The 20,970-nt window shown below is 37.7% G+C and overlaps 1 protein-coding gene across 4 annotated transcripts in view; it reads left to right on the top strand.

The window, feature by feature from the left end:
• vti1a (vesicle transport through interaction with t-SNAREs 1A) overlaps positions 1 to 20,970 on the top strand; it is a 158,367-nt gene that overhangs the window by 2,329 nt on the left and 135,068 nt on the right. For all 4 annotated transcript variants that reach the window (XR_004634707.1, XM_034707643.1, XM_034707645.1 and 1 more), the window contains exons 2-3: positions 10,176 to 10,234; positions 12,155 to 12,265. Coding sequence is in view for 3 of the 4 variants with exons in the window: in XM_034707643.1 (XP_034563534.1) it covers positions 10,176 to 10,234; positions 12,155 to 12,265 (170 nt within the window). In the remaining variant the exon portion in view is untranslated. The remainder of the gene's footprint in view (positions 1 to 10,175; positions 10,235 to 12,154; positions 12,266 to 20,970) is intronic.

Below are 20,970 nucleotides of genomic sequence, written 5' to 3'. Positions count from 1 at the left end.
TTAGGGGTAAGGGGTAAAGGACTAAAGGCCAAGACTTCCTGTCTCTGTTACCTTTACTTACTACGAGTAAATTTAGCAAGTTAGAAGGCAGTTGGTGTTGAGAAAGACATATTAGGGGTTAATTAGCTTTACTCATTTGCAGACATTTGTTTAAAGAACTTAATTCAATCTTTTTGTGGTTTTATTACAGTTGATAGGCTCTGGACTATTGTTGATAGGTTCTGTGGTTGGACTTAAGGTGCATTTCGACCAAGAGTTCCGGGGTCTTTTAGCTCCCAGAACTACTTTACCCGGAACTAAAAGGTTCCTGTGCCCCCATTGTTGTCTGCGTTTCGACCTCGGGCTGAAGTTCCAGGTAGATTGTGCAAATCAGGCCAGTGACGTATTGAGAAAAAAAATTATATTAAATAATATTTTGAAATCTTAATAAAAAACTAAACTAGTGTGCATTCCCAGGAACTCCCTCTGTGTTTCAACAACTGTGTAAACTCCACAAACACCATTACGTTCAACTGAAAGTCCCAGGACCTTTGAAAATCTATATACCCCTGAACTAAATTTAGACCCTGGTTCCTCTGGTCGAAACACTGAATTCAGGGATAAAGTCCCTAGTTCCGGGGTAAAGTTCCTGCAGCCAAAAAATGCCTTTAGCTGATCAGACTACAAAAGGAAAACACTTCTGATACTGAAATCCACTCCTCTGCCAGATTCTCCATTTTTATGTAGATCAAGATCAAGATTGCGCTGTTGCCTCGCAGCAATATAGTTCCTGGTTCGAATCCCTGGTCGGGAAGGTGCCTTTCAGTGTGGAGTTGGCGTGTTCTCCCCATGCATGCGTGGGTTCTCTCCGGGTACTCTGGCTTCCTCCCACAGACCAAAAACATGCTTGTCAGGTTAATTGGTCACTCTATATTGCCGTAGGTGTGAGTGTGTGCGTGAATGGTTTTCTGTCTTTCCATGTTTGCCCTGTGATAGGTTAGCAACCTGTCCAGGGATAGTCTCCAGCATAGACATATAAAGAGTAGATGCCGCATTGGCTGCTGGGGCGCAATAAATACGGCAACCATCTTGGTCCGGTCATCCTACCCATGGCTCTACCTGTAAACGTAAACTGAAGCAGCAGAGACTTCAAGATGCCAGAGCCCTGTGTGGCAAATACCACATATATCACATATCAGAATATTCTATTACTGTTAAGCCCAATGTGAATATTAGAATATGCGGAACCATGTGTCCTGTATCATACCTACATGTATGACGTTTGCAGAAAAAAAGAAAACCTGTATGAAAATCAGTTTAGTATTCAGTGAGTTATGATTGATTAAATGCACTGACACTTAATTGCGCCTGCCAAACAGATTACACTGAGTGGAGCGGGTGACCGAACCAAGATGGCGGCCCCACGGCTCGTCAGCGCCAATAGGTAGTAGCGGTTGATGTGGCGTCTACTCTTTACATGTCTATGGTCTCCAGCCCACCACGACCCCAATTGGAATAAGCGGACAAGATAATGGATGGAAGATTACAATGGAGCAGATAAGCAAATATGCATTGTCCAGAAAAGGAGACTACAAAAAGCTTAACCCAAAGTTTTCCTTGCTTCATGCATTACATCTCTTAACCATTAGGAATGGCTAGGAAGCTGCTTGGTAACAATATTAAAAAGGCTTCTTGAAGATGACTATCATGTTCTGGGAAGCCAAATGTGGCATTTGAATGAACATGTTAAGTCATGCTAAACACACATTTTAAAGTGAGTTTTTCCCCCTGAAATATAAAAAATGAATACAAATTAGTAAATAAATTAAACTTTCTTTTCAGTGACATTTGGCTAAAAAAAACTGAAAGATATGGCAATTGTTACATCCATAAATATGCCATAAAGCTCTACTGTAAATACTGCAGTGCAGCATGAATTGTACTGTCCAAAACTAGTTGACTACTAGCTAGTTTTGTCTGCTCAAAACTGCTTCCAACCTGTACTTGGACCATTTATCTCTTCCTCTGGACTCAGACTCACTCATTGGTTTTTCAAAGGGCACTAAACCTCGCCTGACTGAATATTTCTGGTTTGGAATTGGCGTCTTTGAAGCTTCATGGCAGCCCATTCCACAGCGTAATTCCACATTGGTGCCTCTCGCCATCTGTTGACTGTGTCACAGTAAGCCCATATGAATATGTACAAAGCCAGGAAACGCATTACAACCATAAGTAGCTGTTCATTGTCGTCTGCCACCAGCAGAATAGTTTACAGTTGAATTTCAATTCCCTTCCTTCTCATTAAGGTTTTTTTCTTCTTTTCTTAAGTCCTTCTGGCTCTTTTTCCTGAAGTGGCTGGATTTTGCCCTCTATTTAATACATTAATATAACTCCAGACAAAGGGCTTTTGTCAGAGCTGTTGTTGTATCTCTCTATTTTACATGTGCACAATTGCTGATAATGGTCAGGACGTGTGGAAAAACTCTCCTTGACTGTCGTCGTTCAGGCAACACTCAAATGAATGTGCATTTTTGTATTTTCATCTGTTCCCATTCCCCCAAAATGGAAGGTGCAGGGAATATTTGAACAAGACTACAATGACATGTTAGGCTTTTCCCTCAAAACATGAATGTCATTTTTGCCCCACTGTGGAGTTGCTTTGGGAAAAGATTGCCTGTCAATCACTGCAACTCAAATATGGAACTTTTTTTTGTAGGTAGAACAACTATTTACCAAACTTCTTCTTTATGTGGCTCACTGTTGTGTTCAAAACACTTCATCTGAGTCTGAGTCTTGGTAAATATCCATACATTTTCACAGCCCACAGATCCAACCTGAGTTTGAGCAAGAAAGCGCATGTCGCACCTTTCAGAGAATGGCCTCTGGCTGTTTACTGTGTAGGCTGGAGTTGGACATGGGTTTTAAAAATGAATTTGAGAACTGGCAAAAGGTAATGTTAGCCCATAGTGCCTGAGAAATAAAGATCTGGGCTTAGTTCTTTTTAAAAAGAGTTTTTTTAGTTAGTTTTTTTTGCAATCCTACCTAACCTTGTGTTTTGTTTGACTTACAACAGTTAAAATGCTCTATCAGGTTAAGTCAAGTCAAGTCAACTTTATTTATATAGCACGTTTAAAAACAACCAGTGTTGGCCAAAGTGCTTTCCAAGGTAAAAAGTAAAAAGTACATGAAGACAACAATAAACAACACAACATATCAGGATATTAACGTCCTCTTCACGAGGATAAGGCCAAAGAGAAAAGATGCGTCTTCAACAAAGATTTGAAACATTCAACAGTGGGGGCCGATCTTAATTGGAGTGTTGACCTCAGTGCTTAAGGTTTCCACTCATTAATTTTTGTATTTGACAAAAAAAATGTACATTTTAAGAATACAGGTGCATCTTAAAAAATGTGCATGTTGTGAAAAAGTTATATTTTTTCATAATTAAATTTAAAAAGGTGCATTTTCCACGTAGTCTTGTATTTGTGACATGTAAAATTAGACATTTCAAGCCTTTTTTCTTTAAAGCTGGGGTTGGTAGTTAGATTTAGATAAACTTTTTGTTATAATGGTTAAAATTATCTTTATGTCCCGATGGCAATCAATACTTAATGTGTTCCTAAAAAAGAGCAAAAAAAAAGCAGCTATCTACAGCCGGAGTAAACCTGGGAAAACACCAACCAATCCCTGCCTTTAGGGTCCAATTTATGAAACCAATCAAACCCCCTCCTGCCGTTCTGCCCGCCTCCTGCCTGTACATTTCCCTGGCGTGCACTCCCTGTCTCCTGCCTCTGCTTCCCCTTACTCTACGGACTGCCCCTCTCTCGCTCGACCTTGGGCCTGTCCCCTTTGACCCGATGAGGTGCTTTGCTCAGGACTGTAGTCCGGATCAGAGTCTAAAAAGCTCTCACCACGGGGGCTCTGACAAGCAAAAGAATTAATGACATTTAGTTAGTCCTACAGAAAATGTGTATGTTTTATATGTAGTATAGCTTTTCTTCTGATATTGTGTCATCGGTTCAAGTGGATAATGCTAGCATGACAGTTGTGAGTACTAACAGCAGCCATGTTTGTTTGTGTTTTTAACTTTCACTATGATAATGTTTTGGTTTTTTCTTACCGCTGAGTGAGACATGAGTTAACTTAGTGCAAAACACAAATGATGTGCTGAGGACCGGTTTTGAATCAGTCACGATCATATGGTCGCGAATCAGCGACGCTCGTGCATGTGAGCGGGGCGTAGTTTTGGAGGAGCTCCGAGGGGAGGGGGGGGAGAAATGCTACATTCAAATTCATGCTAGTTTTCCGTGACTACCTAGCTTAAGTTTTTATGATTTTAGCCATAGACTGTAAAAAATATGGATGTAGTATCCGTGACGTCACCCATCTGTTTCTGAAGAGCTGTTTTGAGACCGATCGGCTGCGGCAGCCATATTGCTTCTGTCGAGCCAGTGTGACGTAAAGAGGCGGGCTTTGAGCCTCCTAGCCAACAGCTGCAGTGTTCCCACAGGCAGCTGTGCCTCTCATTGGAAGACTGGTAATCTCAATATCTTCGAAATTGCCGAATTAGAAAAAAATTCAGCCCCCTCACAGTGAGAGGACGTCGAGAAATGAGCTATTCAGACTACACTCATCTTTTGTACCAGGCTGTAAACATGTTTATTAATGCTGCAAAGATCGTCTTTTCCCCATTCATGTGTATGTGACTTCCGGTACTTCCGGAGCCAGCCTCAAGCGGATCCTCGATGAACTGCAGCTTTTAACACTTCCGCATTGACTCATATTTTTAGACCGGAGGTTGCTGCTTGATTTTAGCTTACAACTCATGAAAATTAGCCATTCAGTATCTCAAATTATTAGAATATTTCCTTAGATCAATCAAACATCTCAACAGTACGTTCATGTTTACACTTGAGCATGTTGATGCTCAATGTATATCATGGTCAGCAAACCATTCGGTGGTAGTTTTGGCGCTGTGGGCAGGTGCAAAGTCCTGCTGGAAAAGGAAATAGACATCTCCATAAAGCGTGTCAGCAAATGGAAGCATGAAGTGCTCTAAAATCTCCTGGTAGACTGCTACACTGACTTTGGACTTGATAAAACACAGTGGACCAACACCAGCATATGACATGATATCAGACATCAATCAATCAATCAATCAATCAATCAATCAATCAATCAATCAATCAATCAATCAATAAATCAATAAATCAATCAATCTTCATTTGTATAGCGCCAAATCACAACAAACGATATCTAAAGACACTTTAACAAACATAGCAGGTCTAGACCCAAGACCCATTATCAAGACAGGGTAAGGCTCAGTCTTATCTAATCTTAATCCACCATGAGCAGTACTTAACAAGTTACAGCAGCAAGGAAAACTTCCTTTTAACTAGCAGAAACCTCCAGTACAACCAGACTCATGTTTGACAGCAATCTTCCTCGACCGACAAAACATCTTGTCAAAACATCGTCAAACATCTTGGATTCTGTGCCTCTCCACTCTCCCTCCAGACTCAGGACTTGATTCCATATGAGACTGAGAAATATGAGACAAAATGTACTTTAATCTGAAAAGAGGACTTTGAAACACTCCTTTAGCCCAGGTAAAACACCTCTGATGTTGTCTCAGTTTCAGGAGTGGTTTGAAATTAGGAATGCAACAGTTGTAGCTCCTTCCCTGCGAGGTGGCTCTTGATGCACTGACACCAGCCTCAGTCCACTCTCTGTGAAGCTCTCCCAAGTTCTTTAATCAACTATTCTCGTCAATCCTTCAAGGCTGCGGTCATCCCTGTTACTTAATGTGCACCTTCTTCTAGCACACTTTTCCCTTTCAGTGAACTGCCCATGAGTATGCTTCGATACACTCCATACAAACAGCCAGTCTTTTCAGCAATGACTTTCTATGACTTACCTTCCTTGTGGAGGATGTTTATGATTGTCTTCTAACAATGAAGTCAGCAGTCTTCCCCATGATTGATGTTGCATCTTCTAAAATAGACTGAGAGATACATGGTATTTTTTCAGTTTGAATATATATTTTACCCTTTTTTAGCTTTTATGTAGGGTTTAACAATTTTATTACTCACCTTTTAATGTAATATTGATTTAAATGTTGCTTTATTATTTTAGTAATTTTAACTGTTATCTTATTCTATTTTTATTTATTTATTTATTTATTCATTCATTTATTTTATTTATCAACTCAGTTTTACTGATATTTTTAGCCTTAGTTTTATTTTCAAATCTTATCCTTACCCCTTAACTTATTGTAATAACACCTATTTTTTTGTTGGTGTGCATTAGTCTCTATTTTATTTTAATATATTCTTCTTCTTCTTCTTCTTCTTCTTCTTCTTCTTCTTCTTCTTCTTCTTCTTCTTCTTCTTCTTCTTCTTCTTCTTCTTCTTCTTCTTCTTCTTCTTCTTCTTCTTCTTCTTCTTCTTCTTCTTCTTCTTCTTCTCTTCTTCTTCTTCTTCTTCTTCTTTCTTCTTCCCTAATATGGCTTGCTATTGTTTTACTTCTGCTTGTTTCTTGTTTTTCAATGGCTGTGAAGCACTTTGGGTTGCATTTGATTTGTATGAAAGGTGCTATATAAATAAAGCTTGATTGATTGATCATTCTAAAAGTTAAAAAAGAACAAGCTGGAAAAAAAATTGTTTACATGTTATGATTCTAGAAAAAAATAAATGTTCACATTCCTGAATAACAGACGGAAATGTTGAAGTCACTTTTTTAAGATGCAGCTGTATGTCAAATATTTTGACTTTAAAATAAAATATGCAAATGTATCGGTGGTAAGATTTCTCTGTGGCTTTTTTCAAGAGAGATATTATTTTTACTTCATCTAGAGTTGGGGTCTTTCCTGTTAATTAAGTGAAAACACAAATAATATTATGCATTAAGTTCTTTGGAAAAGGTTCATAAACTGATTCACCAGCATTTCGGTCTTATTGAGGATGTTCAGAGCTTCTACTCCTTTATTCACGCTGATAATTCAGTATCTGAATCAGATTGGATTTCTATGTATAGGCAGATAGTTGTCACATCCCGAGATTTAAAGTTTTAGGTTTGATCATTTTTTTGTAATCATGGTTAGACGGCTCCAAGACCCTTGCTTAAACAGAACTTTAAAAAAACTCACCTATAATTTTCTCTTACAAGGTCAATATATATTTTCTTGTAATTCATGATTTATCAAGGACACCCTGTTTTTTATTGCTTTGATAATGTTGGGGGTTTGCAGTTGGTCTATGGACAGCTTTTACAAAAGACATTTTGACAAGTCAAATTTGGTTGAGCAAAAATGCCACTTTGCTTTTCAGTCCATGTCACATTTTGGATAACCCATAACCCAGGAAAGTGACACAACAAAGTATGCTTCAGTCATCAATCAATCAATCAATTAATCAATTAATCAATCAGTCAATCAGTCAATCAGTCAATCAATCAATCAATCTATCTATCTATCTATCTATCTATCTATCTATCTATCTATCTATCTATCTATCTATCTATCTATCTATCTATCTATCTATCTATCTATCTATCTATCTATCTATCAATCAAGCTTTATTTATATAGCACCTTTCATTCAAATCAAATGCAACCCAAAGTGCTTTGCAGTGATTGAAAAACAAGAAAGAAGCAGAAATGAAATGATGGCAAGACATATTGAAAAACAAAAATGGATTTTAAAATAGAGACCAATGCACACCAACAAAAATAAAATATAAAATATAAAATAGAATAAAATATGTGTAATTAAAATAAGTAAAAACGTCAAATTAATATTAAGAATATGAATAGTTCAAATAAATACATTAAAAAGGGTAAGGATAAGAGTTGAAAATAAAGGTGAGGCTGAAAATATCAATAAAACTGAGAAGATGAAATAAATAATTGAATTAATAAATAACAATACAAATGAAATAATTAAAAATAAAAATTAATTAAATCTCAAAGCAACATTTAAATCAATATACAAAACAAAAGAAAATAAAAAGTAAGAAATAAAATCGTAAAACCTTAAAAGCATAAAAGCCAGACTGAATAAATAAGTCCTAGCAAATATGCTACATTTGGTAGATTTCCTTTTATGTGTGTTGTGTGTGTGTGTGCTGTCAGTGTTCACTATATAAAGCACAGAAGACATGCTGAAGCTGCTTGGAGCTGGGGAGTAGTGGAGAGTGTTTAGGGACACACCATGCTTGTCTTTGTGAGGGTTAATTAACAGTGACATCCCAAAGTTTCGGTTTGATTGACATCTGGTCTTACACATATTGAATCATTCCCAGTCAGGATAAGACAGTTCATGTTCTCTTTCTTTGTTTTTGTACACTAACTACTTAATTAACTTACTAAGCCGATTAGTATGACGCATGTACTGTATAGACTTATGAGACATGAACGTTGAACATGCATGGCTTACAGGGACATTAAGGTAGGACTGAGTGGATGACACCTGTACATTTCCTGCTAACCTTACACTACTTGTAGTTTAACTCTTAAAATGATAAGTATTACCATTATAAGCTTTCTTTTCACTACTTTATGGACTTTTATGCCAGTGTTGAGAGAAAGGACAGCGTATACAGTAGGAACTGTGAAGGGAGAGTGGGGAATGGCATGCGGCAAAGGGCATAGGGTCTGAACCAAACCAAACCTGGGCTGCCCCCTTCTGGGACTTAAGCCTCTGCTCATGCAGCATGTCAACAGCTGAGCTAAACCAGCACCCTTCTCAAATTAGGTTCCAACTAAATTTTGTATATATATATATAAATAATAAGTGTGTTTCCAGAAATAATGCAATGTGTCCACATTATTATTTGTCCAGCAAGTAAAATGATTAAAGTAAATTATGATTATCTCAGGGAGAGCATCATCCAAGTTTTAAGTAGGATGTATATTTTTGTGTGAATGTTGTTTGAAGCAATTGTCATAAATAAATATACAGTTTTAAGTATTAAGTATTTTTCTTATTTTACACAAGAAATGAAGATTACATAACAACTGTGATGTGATGATACTGTAGATTCCAATACAGAAGAGAATTGATGATCTCTGCAATAAGGTGTGAGGTAAAAAAATATTGTTAACGGTAATCGGCTAAATGAGTTGTAAAATATCGACATATCGGATATTGGCAAAAAATCCAATATCGTGCATCCCTAGTCTCTTTAGCTAGTGTATGACTGTCTTAATTATTTTTTTCTTCTGTAGCATTCTGACCCTGAACTGTATGAGTTCATGGTGTCATGTATGCCTGTGCATGCAGGGCATATAAATATATTTATGACATGGTAATAAAATAAAAACTTCAACTTCATCCACCCCTTGTATTTAGAGTTGCTTTCCAAAAATAATGATTGATGCTTTTCATTTATTATATTTCCACCGCGTCATTGGTTTTGGAAATATTTGTGAATTTACTTATTTGGTTGTGTATATATGTTGTAAGATATGCTTATTTTTACTTATTTAAATTGAATTGCTAATAACTTTTTAATAATTGCTATTTTATAGGCTCTTGTTTGCTTTATACTGTTTTGCACCATCTACTTTGCTGCTGTAACACTTAAATTTCCCTGTTGTGGAATGAATAAAAGGTATATTATATATTATCTTATCTTTAACTTCTAGACCAAACCTCAATACAGATAACTTTTTAACCCTGAAGATCATGTTCCAGAAGAAAGAGTGGCTCTCACACAAAGACAAATGAAGCTGTAGTGTTGCTGCCGTACATACAATAGGACAAACTGTAGTTTGCACGCTTCTCTAGAACTGAAGCAGGTTGTAATGAGTTTCTATGGGTAATGTGTTAGAGCAGCCATGGGGTGAGGTGCAGAACAGTGCGTTAGTCATTCTGAGCGGGACTCATACTTCTGGCAGGTGAGCAAAGCTGACACCTCCCTTCCCTTTGAGTTGGCACGAGGTGTCTCACTGCTCCTCAACAGAAACCAACAAAGGCCTCATAGACGCCAATAACTACGAGACATCAAATGTTGGCTCGTCGTGTAGAGAGAATGTGTAAATATATCTTCAAATGTGTCCTCGTGTGTTGTTTTCTCCCAGTCTCTTTCTTTCCCTCTCCCCCTCTCTTCCCCCGTTGCGGGGGAGTTAGGTTGTTGTCATGAAGCGCTGTTCCTCTGTCGGCTGATCAATATGTTGCTGTTTTTTTTCCCTTTCAGAGGAGAAGACACAGCTGGTTCTAAATGTCGACAAACAGCTTGAAGAAGTCAGAGAGTTGGTACGTCTTTGATCAGTAATTTTCTCCTCTTCCCATTTCCTAAATAATGAATTTGTGGAAAGAGGGAGGAGACAATTTTCACTGGCACCAGACAACGGCACCTGTATTATCCTGGTGGTGACATGACATGCAGACGCACATACACACAACACACACACTTCACATAGCGGCAAGGAGGCTTCCTCCTCACATGATTACTTTCCAGTAATCTGCTTTTAAGTGACACCCCTATGACACATTTCAAGCCATTATCTGGAGGTGGGAGTCTTCATGTTGCTGTTTAAAAACGAGCAAAGTCACCTGACAGAGACAAATTGTTGTCGCAGTTGTCTTGTTATGTCACAGTGATTAGTTTCCTCCAAATCCGCCACACAGAGACCTGTCTCGCCATACATCAAATGTGCTTTAACTTCATTCACGGCGACGTCGTTGGGCCTCTGCATGTCACCGCAATGAAGGGGCTCTCATATTTGATTGTGTATTTATTTACAGAACAGGCTTTCTCTGTCGCAGCTTTCATCCGAGTTGAGTGACGTGGAGCAGGAGGAGTTTTCATTTTTACAATCAACACTGGAACACATTAAAGTTAATGCTGCTAAAGTTACTTGTTTCTGAAAGTTTTAATATTTACAGAGTTGTCACGACTTCTGTTTTTGAGCAGCTTTTTGAAAATAGGAAGTATGATTTTTTTAAAGACTTGGCAACAAAACATTTACAGAAATGCGCACGTGGTAAGCAAATATCATCACCCTGTTAAAATAATGGCCTAAGTCATTTTTTTTTGTTTTTGGGAAAAGACAAAAAACCTTACCAAATGCAGAGCATATGATATTTATTAATCATTTCAATCAAAAAGGCCTTGACAGTGAATGACTGTTGACATACCTACCTCACTGACCTCCTCCACCATCACACTCCTTCCCGTAACCTGCGTTCCTCACATGCCAACCTCCTGTCCCCACCTCACAGAGCCAAGCACCGAACCTGGGGGGGGCAGAGCCTTCTCCTTAGCCGCCCCCACCCTCTTGAACTCACTCCCCTCCCATATCCAAAACTGCTCTGACCCTTCAGCTTTCAAATCTCTTTTAAAAACTCACCTTTTTAAGTTGGCTTTTAATTTGTGATTGTACTGTTGTTTTGTTTGATCTGTGTTCCTTGTTCCTTGCTTGTATTGATTTTAACAGTTGTACAGTGTCTTTGAGTTTCTGAAAAGCGCTATATAGAATAAATGTATTATTATTATTATTATTATTATTATTATTATTATACTTAGAACGTTGTGTCAATTATGCAACATTAAATAATAAAGTGACTTAGGCCAATTTTCAAACATTCTAGTGTGACTTAGGCAACTTTAAACCTGGCTTAAACGGCCCTTTCACACCATATTGCAAACTCAAAGCTGATATTACCCTGAGTTCAATTAAACAAATGTCAGGTAAATCAAATTGGTCAGGAGGCAGTCTCTTTCCTCACTTCTCCAGGTCTTCTTTGCTGGGTTTTTTATTGAACTTAACCCATTTCCAACAACCAATGTTGACAACTTTTTGAAACCTGACTATTAACTGTCCTTTAATCCCATAAAGCAAACTGAACAAATGTCACACCGGTAGAAACTGATTCAAGAATCATGTTTAGAGCTTCTTCTGCACTATAGATTATGTTGCTTCTTGAATCAGCTGCCATCATGAAAGCTTTTTAAATTGCCTAAGTCAGACATTTCATCCTAAAGAATCAAAAAGTTTGACTTAGGAGAAGAATAAAATGGCCTAAGTCACTCTCTTGAAATAGGCAATTGTCCTATAGGGCATAAAGAGCATAATCCTTTCAACTAGGGATTAAGGCGATTTTACCAGAGGTGGCCAGAATCATCAAGAGATGATTTAGGCCAAAAACTCATTTTTGTCCTGTGTGTCTCAGATGGAGCAGATGGACCTGGAGGTGCGTGAGATCCCCATCCAGAGCCGGGCCATGTACAACAGCAGGCTGAAGAGCTACAAGCAGGAAATGGAGAAGCTGGAGAAAGACTTTGTAAGTACTTAAAAAAAAAATCTTGTGTTTTGTACAAGTGTGTGATGCAAAATGTACACTACTGCAAAAATACTGTCAATGCATTTGACACACTATAAGTTGTCATCTCCTCAAATGCTTTGCGACTCAAACACACGTTCATTGTAAAGCTCCTCTGCAAAAAACTCCCTCCCTCACTCTCCCGCAAAACACACAGACTACCTTACACACACACACACACACACACACACCGACAGCATTACACTGAAGCACAGCGGTGAGCCCATCGGGGTTAATTCAGAGTTCAGATTTGAACTTGCAAGTGATGCCTGTTGAGAGCAGGTTGTGTGTTTGTGTTGTTGCTGCAGAATCTGGCCTTGTTTAGTAATTCATAAATCACTGTACATCTTGACTTTAACAAGAGCGTGTATCAAAGCTTAATGAGCAGGCTGGTCTTATGGGTCTCTCTTTTTTTTTTTAGTCCACATTGTTGGCTACAATATTTGACTTAATGATACAATATACAGAAGCACTTATTGTGTCCCTGCTTGCTCCTTTCTTTCCTTGCTTTAGTTATTTTACCTCCTACCGTAACAGCTCTTTGATTCATCGTTAGCATTCAGGTTTTTACCTTGCAAAATCTGCGCCTTTAACTATCTTTCATATTTGTGTTGTCTTATTGTTTTGTGTTGCCAGCTTTGTTTTTCTTTTTTTGGTGTCCACAACACAATAATAAACCCGTAGTGTAAATAACCTGCTGGCCTTGAGTTGGAGAGCAGAGGAGTCCTTGCACAAATCAAATGTGCTGTGAAATAAACCCCCAAAACCCCAGAAAGGAGTTGGAAAATAAATACTGAATCATACATTTAAGAACTTTAAAATTGATCCACAGAAAACTGACTCCAGGTGGGTGCAATACTTAACCTTGCCATTAAGTCGTTCAAACAAAGTTTGATAACTTTTTTGGGGATTTTAGGTAAACAAACAATCAAAGGTTTTACTTTCCTCAGTAATTTAACACCTGATATATATGTGTGTGACTACATTGTTCAACATCATGAACAGAATAGCATATGAATAGCAGAATGAAGAGATGTAAATGACCAGATATTGAAGAATGGATGTTTTTTTTTACCGTTCTGGAGTCAAAGAAACGTGTACCTAAAGGGGCAATAAAGTGTGTCATGTAGTACCGATCCGTATCGTATCTTTTAACATCGTATCGCATCGTATTATATAGTAGCGAATTGTATCATATGGTATTGTAACGTGTAATATTTCACTGTATCTTCCTGCATCAAATTGAATGTATTGCATCGTATCCTACTATTTAGTATCAATTTTTACTTCATCACATCATATTGTACGTGACTGTATCATGTTGTATGATAATGTTTGACAGGGCTATTCAATTAAATATTTGGTCTGGCAGGATTTTCAGACTAAGGACATGAGCTGGGCCAGACATTTTTTGCAGACAGTGAGCAAAGTTAACCATTTAAAAGAAAAACAAATAGATAAGATAACAAACACACTGGATGTTTATTAATGTATTGCCACATCCAAAAGGGCATAAACACAATAAAAGAGCAGCACTTGTCAGTGTTAGTAAAATATTTTTTTCTTGCCGGACCCAAGTCACAATCACTCAGCAGTTGCTTTCGGGCCACTCGAGGGTTGCTTTCGGGCCTCTAATTGAATAGGCCTGTTGTATGACATTGTATCATTCAGTATCCTATTGTACGTATAATATTGTAGCGTACCTATTGTATCGAATCATATCATATCATATCGTTATAACAGTGTACAGTATAAAAGCGTATTGTACATATAATAACGTATCGTATCACATTGTATCGTATGTATAGTATTGTATCATATCATATCGTATTGTACGTATCCTATTATATCTTACATATGAAATCGTATCGTAGCATACGTATAATATTGTATTGTATCGTATGTATCATATCGTCCATATAAAATCGCATCATAGCGTATGTATAATATTGTATCGTATCGTACATATCATATCTTACATATGAAATCGTAACATAGCGTAAGTATAATGTTGTATCGTATCGTACGTACATATCATATCTTACATATGAAATCGTAACATAGCGTAAGTATAATGTTGTATCGTATCGTACGTATCATCATATCTTACATATAAAATCGTAACATAGCGTAAGTATAATATTGTATCATATCGTACGTATAATATCATACATATAAAATCGTATCGTAGCTTAGGTATAATATTGTATCATATCGTACGTATCATATCATACTTATAAAATCATATCGTAGCTTAGGTATAATATTGTATCATATCGTACGTATCATATCATACTTATTAAATCGTATCGTAGCATACGTATAATGTATCATATCGTACGTATCATGTCATACTTATTAAATCGTATCGTATCGTACATAAATTATATCGTATAATATTGTATCATATTGTACGTATCATATTGTACGTATCATATCATATCTTACATATAAAATCGTATTGTAGCATACGTATAATATTGTATCGTATTGTACATATAATGGCGTATTGTATCGTATCGTATAATCATACTATCATACTACATGATGTTATATTGTATGGCATCTTGTCGTACTGTATTCTATCTTGCTGTATCATATTGTATCTTATTGTGTTGTACTGTATTTTATCATATGGTAAGGTATCGTATTTTTTCATTTTGCATCGCGTCTCCTGAATTTAAAATCAGTCCAACAAGTATTTTTCCCCATCACTAAATTGGCACCAATTCATGGTGATTGATGGTAGATGATAGTTCGCTTCATCTTCCTGCATCAAAATGGTGTGTATGAATGACCATGGCATTTTACTAAACCTCCATCCAAAACTTAAAATGCAAGCAGTCTTGTTTAAAAAAAAAAAAAAAAAGTGATAAGTGTCTGTAGTGGTAAATTCAGACTTTTGTTATGAGTTTATTGGAAATACTTATATTGTGATAATGAAATTGCAATCTATGTGGTGCTCTAGTTACAAGAAGAATTGAAGCTGAGAGTCCATTTTGATCAAAATAAACATTCTGTTAAACTGGAAATCTTCAATACTTATGTTACAACATTTTTTTTCAATATCTGATAAGAATGCAATAAAATCAGTGCTTTACAAAAATGTTGGAATATTAACAACATTTCTACCCAATTCATTCCTGTTCCAAAATTTAAAAAACCAATAACAAGTAAAAGCAGGCATAAACAACACATTTGGATGTGAATGTGGTGTGCTAGTTGATCTGTGAGCACACCACAGAGATGTGCTGACTGAGATCACAGAGCAGATCTCCGTGCCAAGACAGTTTACTTTCCTCACTGTGGGCATTTAATTGGCTGATGATTAATCTTTAACTTTTCTTCTCCCCACACTTAGCTTGCCTAATCATCAAGCAGTTAGCACCTGCTGTGGCTGATACTGGGGCTAATTTTTTATTACATGCATTTTTATGCCTGTCTTAAGGGCATATCAGGGAAAATGTGTTATTTTTTTTGGTTTTATAAAAGTTAGCATCCATCCTGTGAAACTCTACTTTTCACTGATGCATTTGACTTATTTCTTACCATTCTTCTGCAATGCTTAGGTTGCACACAATACTGGCATGCAAAACAGAAGGTAGCAGCAGCAGCAGCAGCAGGGAAGTCAGAGTGGATACAGAATAAAAGAATAGTTGCCTTCTTGTAACTGTGACTCTGCGGTCATCATCATTTCTACACCACCATGTGTGGCGTGGTCAGATCAGTGTACATTTAAACCAGGATCACCCACCTCACAGAGTTACACCTCGTATATCCGGCCTCCCATAAATCTGATGCAAGTGTTCAGAAGGCAAGAACTCCAGCCCCCTCAGATGTGCCTTAGATGTGCCAAATGCTATAGCCGGGCTCAGCCTCCCGCTTCCTGCATGCCCGGGGAGGACATGACACTCTGCTTGAAAAGGCGTCTGCTAAAAAAAAAAAAAAAAAAGAGGCAATCTCCTTTCTTTTTAATGTAAAAAGCTCTTGCTTTGTTGTGCTTTCTGTGGATATCAAGGCCCTTTCCACTCCCTCACTACCCAACCTCCCCCCCACACAAAACCCACCCCCTACCGGCATCCCACGGGTGTCTCCCCCCTTAACCTGCTCTCTCATCCTCCCATTCACCCCGTGGTTTGAAGTCTTCCTAGCACTGGTGTGCCAGCTTGAGACCTCATTCCTGCTCCTTTTTCCAGACAGGGGCTCGAGTCGACCTCGGTAACCCAGCCATTTCATCCAGGAAGACAACTTATCAAACGGGCATCCCAAAGGTGTATATACGAGGTGGAGCTTTGTTGGCTCGGCTGACAGCTTCATTGCGATAATAGACGGGATGCAGGGGGTCTTAAAGGTGCTGGGTCGTGGCACACAGGTACCAAAGGGGATGCTAGCTTGACCAAAATAAAAAAAAAAGTGAGGCAGAGTGGGAAAAGTATTAAAAAGGACTATGAAATCCCATCTGATTGCTATTTCAAGTTAGGGGCAAGCAGGGTGGCATGGCTTTTAGCAGCAGCTTTGATCAGGCAAAGAAGAGGCCCAACGTAAGCTTAATTTAATGAAATCTACCGGGTAAACAGAGCCACCATCTTCAAAGAGCCACGTTCAGTCCGTCCCAGTGGGGGAGGCAGGGGGGGGTCTGTAGATGTCTGATGTGTCTCACAAAAACAATCCACTTTTGAGGAAGTGACTCTAGATTGTATGCCATAATTGTGAATGTGAGAAGACTCTGACATAGGCATTGTAAAAAGATGTCAGTCATATGAAACACTGGCTCAGAGACATGACCTGGAAGCTCATATTGGTGTTTTCTTCATACTGACGTCAGTACCCTTTTTTTTTTTTTTACAAAGAACATGAGATCATCATGGGTGTTACAGTCAAGAACAAAATATTCTTTTACACTTACATCATCATATGCCATACTATTCAAGGTGCATACACAATCCATTTTTCCCAGCATTCAATACATTTCTCCAACTGAAGTCTTAAAACAAAAGTAAGTCTCTCCATACAGTACATTTCTTTAACGATCCTGCACCACTGGTCCACTGTTGGAGGACCTAGTTGCAACCATTTTCTGGTTATTGCTTTCCTGCTACTTGCCTAAAGTATCTTCAATAGGTATTTTTCTTTCTGTAGGACTGTTTCTGGAAGTCTACCGAGATATAAAGCAACAAAAGAAAAGTCTAAATCCACTCCTATTATTTTATTTATCTTGGTAGCCACCTCTCTCCAGTAAGGCTGGATTTTCGGGCAGGCCCAAAAAACATCAAAGTGATTAGCCATAAATGTACCACATTGACCACAGCCTCTTCCTGATTGGTCATATTAAATCTTGTCCAGGTTGTGCTGTTAAATCTTTACCTGATAGGAAATATTTGTGGTCATACAACAACCCTCAAACCCCTATAAAAACTCTGATGTCATTGGCCAAACATACGTAGTACAACTTTGTGAAACAATCCATTTATTCAAATGAGTGTTCCTTTTTACACTTTTTTCAAGTGTTTTATTATCAAGAGAGCTTCCACTGATACACTCATTGTCAAATGTTTAGGATAGGGGTGTTATGGAGAAGTCAATGGCCAAAAAATAAACAAACAGAAAGCGATGCCACACCCCCAAAAATGTGGTCATAAAATTTGGAGTTTTAAAAAGATATAAAAACAATGAATGTAAAAGTTAAACAGCATCAGACTTAAATGTAAGTTCTAAACCCAGTTATCTTTACCAATTTTGTGAGCCTTTGTCACTTCAGAGAAATTGTATACCCATACTGATATTTGAAAAATCCATATCGCCTTGAATTTATTAAACTCCCCCTTTGGCAGTATACATTAATCAGTGTTTTGCATCTTTATTAGGAAAATCTGTGGCATATAACTTCATCAAACTTTTCTACATCTGCTTCCTAGTGCTTCTTATCTCATCCTGATAGTGTAAAGTGTGATGCCCTCATCCCATCCTCCCTGCTGTGGTTGTTGATCCCTTCCTCCAGCAGATGGCGGTATCGCTTTAAGAATACCCCTCACTTTAAGGTATATGACAAGGACAATATTGGGCCCATTTACCAATTACTTTGCCCCTCTGATGTATAAGTGGACTTGCTATGATAAACCCTTCCACTTATTACTATGTCTGACCTCATCCTTTACACCCTGTAATATAGATTGAAATAATGTGACAAAATGTCCTTGTGTTAAAAGCTCAGTTAATATAGAGTGCGTTAAAGCAATCTGTCTACGAACTTTAATGTGTTTTCTTTATTTTCTTTTAGCTTGGTCATTCTCTGAAAGTTAATTATAAAGGGAAAAATAAACATGAATGAGTCAGTGCCTTATTTAAAGGGGAGGGATTGTCTTGTTGAAATGATATTGTAAAGATTCCTTATTCTCACTTGCCCTCTTCAAATTAATCACTGTTGCTGCTGATAATTAACCTCATGAAGTTCTTGAATAGAAGTGAGTTTACTTTATTCATTATTTAAATTTGTGTGCATACCATCGCAAAGCACCTCTTGCCCAAGAGTTTGTGTTAACGATCACTAACTCTAAAAAGGATGTACAAGGAGCCACTGAATATGACAAGATTTCTAATTGAATACTTTACGTTTTCAATAATTGAGGATCGTCCTCAGGTATGGTCAAGGCAGTTCAGTTGATTTGATTAAAAAAAATTGGTTAAAAAAGCTGTTATTGTGCTGTCATCAAGGACCATGAAGATGTAACTCATTACCGTGCATCAGTGTTCCTTTTAAAAGACGCATCAATACCCAGTCCATACATGATATTGGTAGATATATTGTCTCTGTGGATATTGCAAGCATTCACAAGATGTAAAAATGAAATAAGTACTCCATTCAAATTTTAATTCACCTGAAGTACAGTCCTTTGCTTTGAATGAGGCCTATTCAGTCGTATTTGAAACTACGACGGAAGGATTGTCTGTTCTCTCGTATCGCTTCTTTAGTTCAATTTTTTTCTCCCATTATACTAACAGCAACAGTGGATATTGCATTTGTTTCTCACATTGAATCACAAGGCCAACTGTCACAGGAAGACACCTATCTCTTTCTCATTTCTGATCGTCTAATGGGCTGTTGTTCGGAGCGACAGTCACGGTCAAGTGCGACGTCTGAGCTTTCAATGAAAACCTTTTGGATAGAATGCCTCCTAGTGTCCGCCCAGGGAGATAATTAATGCATTTCCAAAGAGTCAGCCAACCTTGAAAAACGGAACAGTTTATTTGCCAGGTACGGCGAGGTGAATGCAATGAAAAAAAAAAAAAAAAAAAATGAAGCTGTTGGTACTCATTACTCTTTTTATTCCTTGATTATTATTTACCTCACTGTATCAGTTTCATGAGTGGTTATTATCGGCGACCTTCTGCTGAAAACAAGAATTACCGCTTTCACTTGAGAGCTGTATTTAATGAGTTGGCATGAGACTTTAATAGGAACAACTTGTGAATAAGGATACAGTCTTTGAGTGAAATATGATATAATCAGATGTATAACAAATGTAAACACTCCTCAAATAAGGCCAAGGTGAACTATTGTATGAGTTTTTTGTATTTGGCCCCATATTGTTTGAAAGAAATGTCATATTTAAGAAAAACTAATGACTTTTCTCCCGCTCTGAAGGGCTGTCCGTGATCAGTCCATCAGATGTGCGACTGAAGATTCGTCCAGGGTTTTTAGAATCCATTGAAAGTCTTGTGAAATGTTATGCTTTTTTTGATCTAGGTTAGAGTTTGGTGAGAACTTTAAATTACCCTCCTCATAATAACCAACACCTTAATATTGAAATTACTGACGGATTGTCGGAGCACCATGACAAAGCTTGGGTTCGGATACGCGTCCAAAGGTTGTCAATAATTAGCTCCTTCTATGCAATGACCAATGAACTCTCAAAACTAACACCTTAAAGTTGATGAGGACCTTCATTAACTTCGTTAACTATATGAATATTCACGGCTAATTTCCTTTCTAGTTAACATGTCCAACCCAAGGTTGCGGAGACCATTCAACTTTGCTAATTGTGCTAAACGTAATGAGTTTTCAGCTACTTTTAGCTAACGAAAAAAAGAGTCCCCAAAGTCGCTTGTTGAAAAGTTTTCTCTGCCTCTAAGAAGCTCAGAAAAAAGTCACAATTTTTAAAACCAGATGCTGATAATTGCGTTGAGATTTAGGTTTTGATGGGAGATTTAAACACCACTGTTCTCCCTGCAGCGGAACAAACTAGTCTTGATTATAAATTAGCGTATAGTTGTAATCCATCATGAAGAGTTCCCGTTGTTTGCCCTCTGTCCTCGTTGTGGTGACTCCTGCAAGCTCACAACATAACACACCCAACATTAGTGGGATGTTAGACACTGTAAATCGCCTTAGGTTTGCCTTGGCTTACTTGTTCTTATTAGACACAGAGGAGTAAAGGCAGATTGACTCTTTTCATGGTTTGTTGCTTAACAACCCATCAATGACACCAAAGTCTAATCACTCATAACCAGTTTTAAAAGGACTCCCTCAACTGACAGGGATTTCTCTTTCTGAGCCGAGTGCAGATTTAAGATGTAAACAAATAGATCTTCTTCTCTTCTTCTGAATTATGTCTTTCATATGGAAGTTGTTGCACGCAGTATGTTTTTCTTCCACGGGCCTTTTGTGG

This window comes from Notolabrus celidotus, chromosome 18 (assembly GCF_009762535.1).
Source record: "Notolabrus celidotus isolate fNotCel1 chromosome 18, fNotCel1.pri, whole genome shotgun sequence".
Lineage (NCBI taxonomy): Eukaryota > Metazoa > Chordata > Actinopteri > Labriformes > Labridae > Notolabrus > Notolabrus celidotus.
This window is presented reverse-complemented; position numbering and strand designations above follow the sequence as displayed.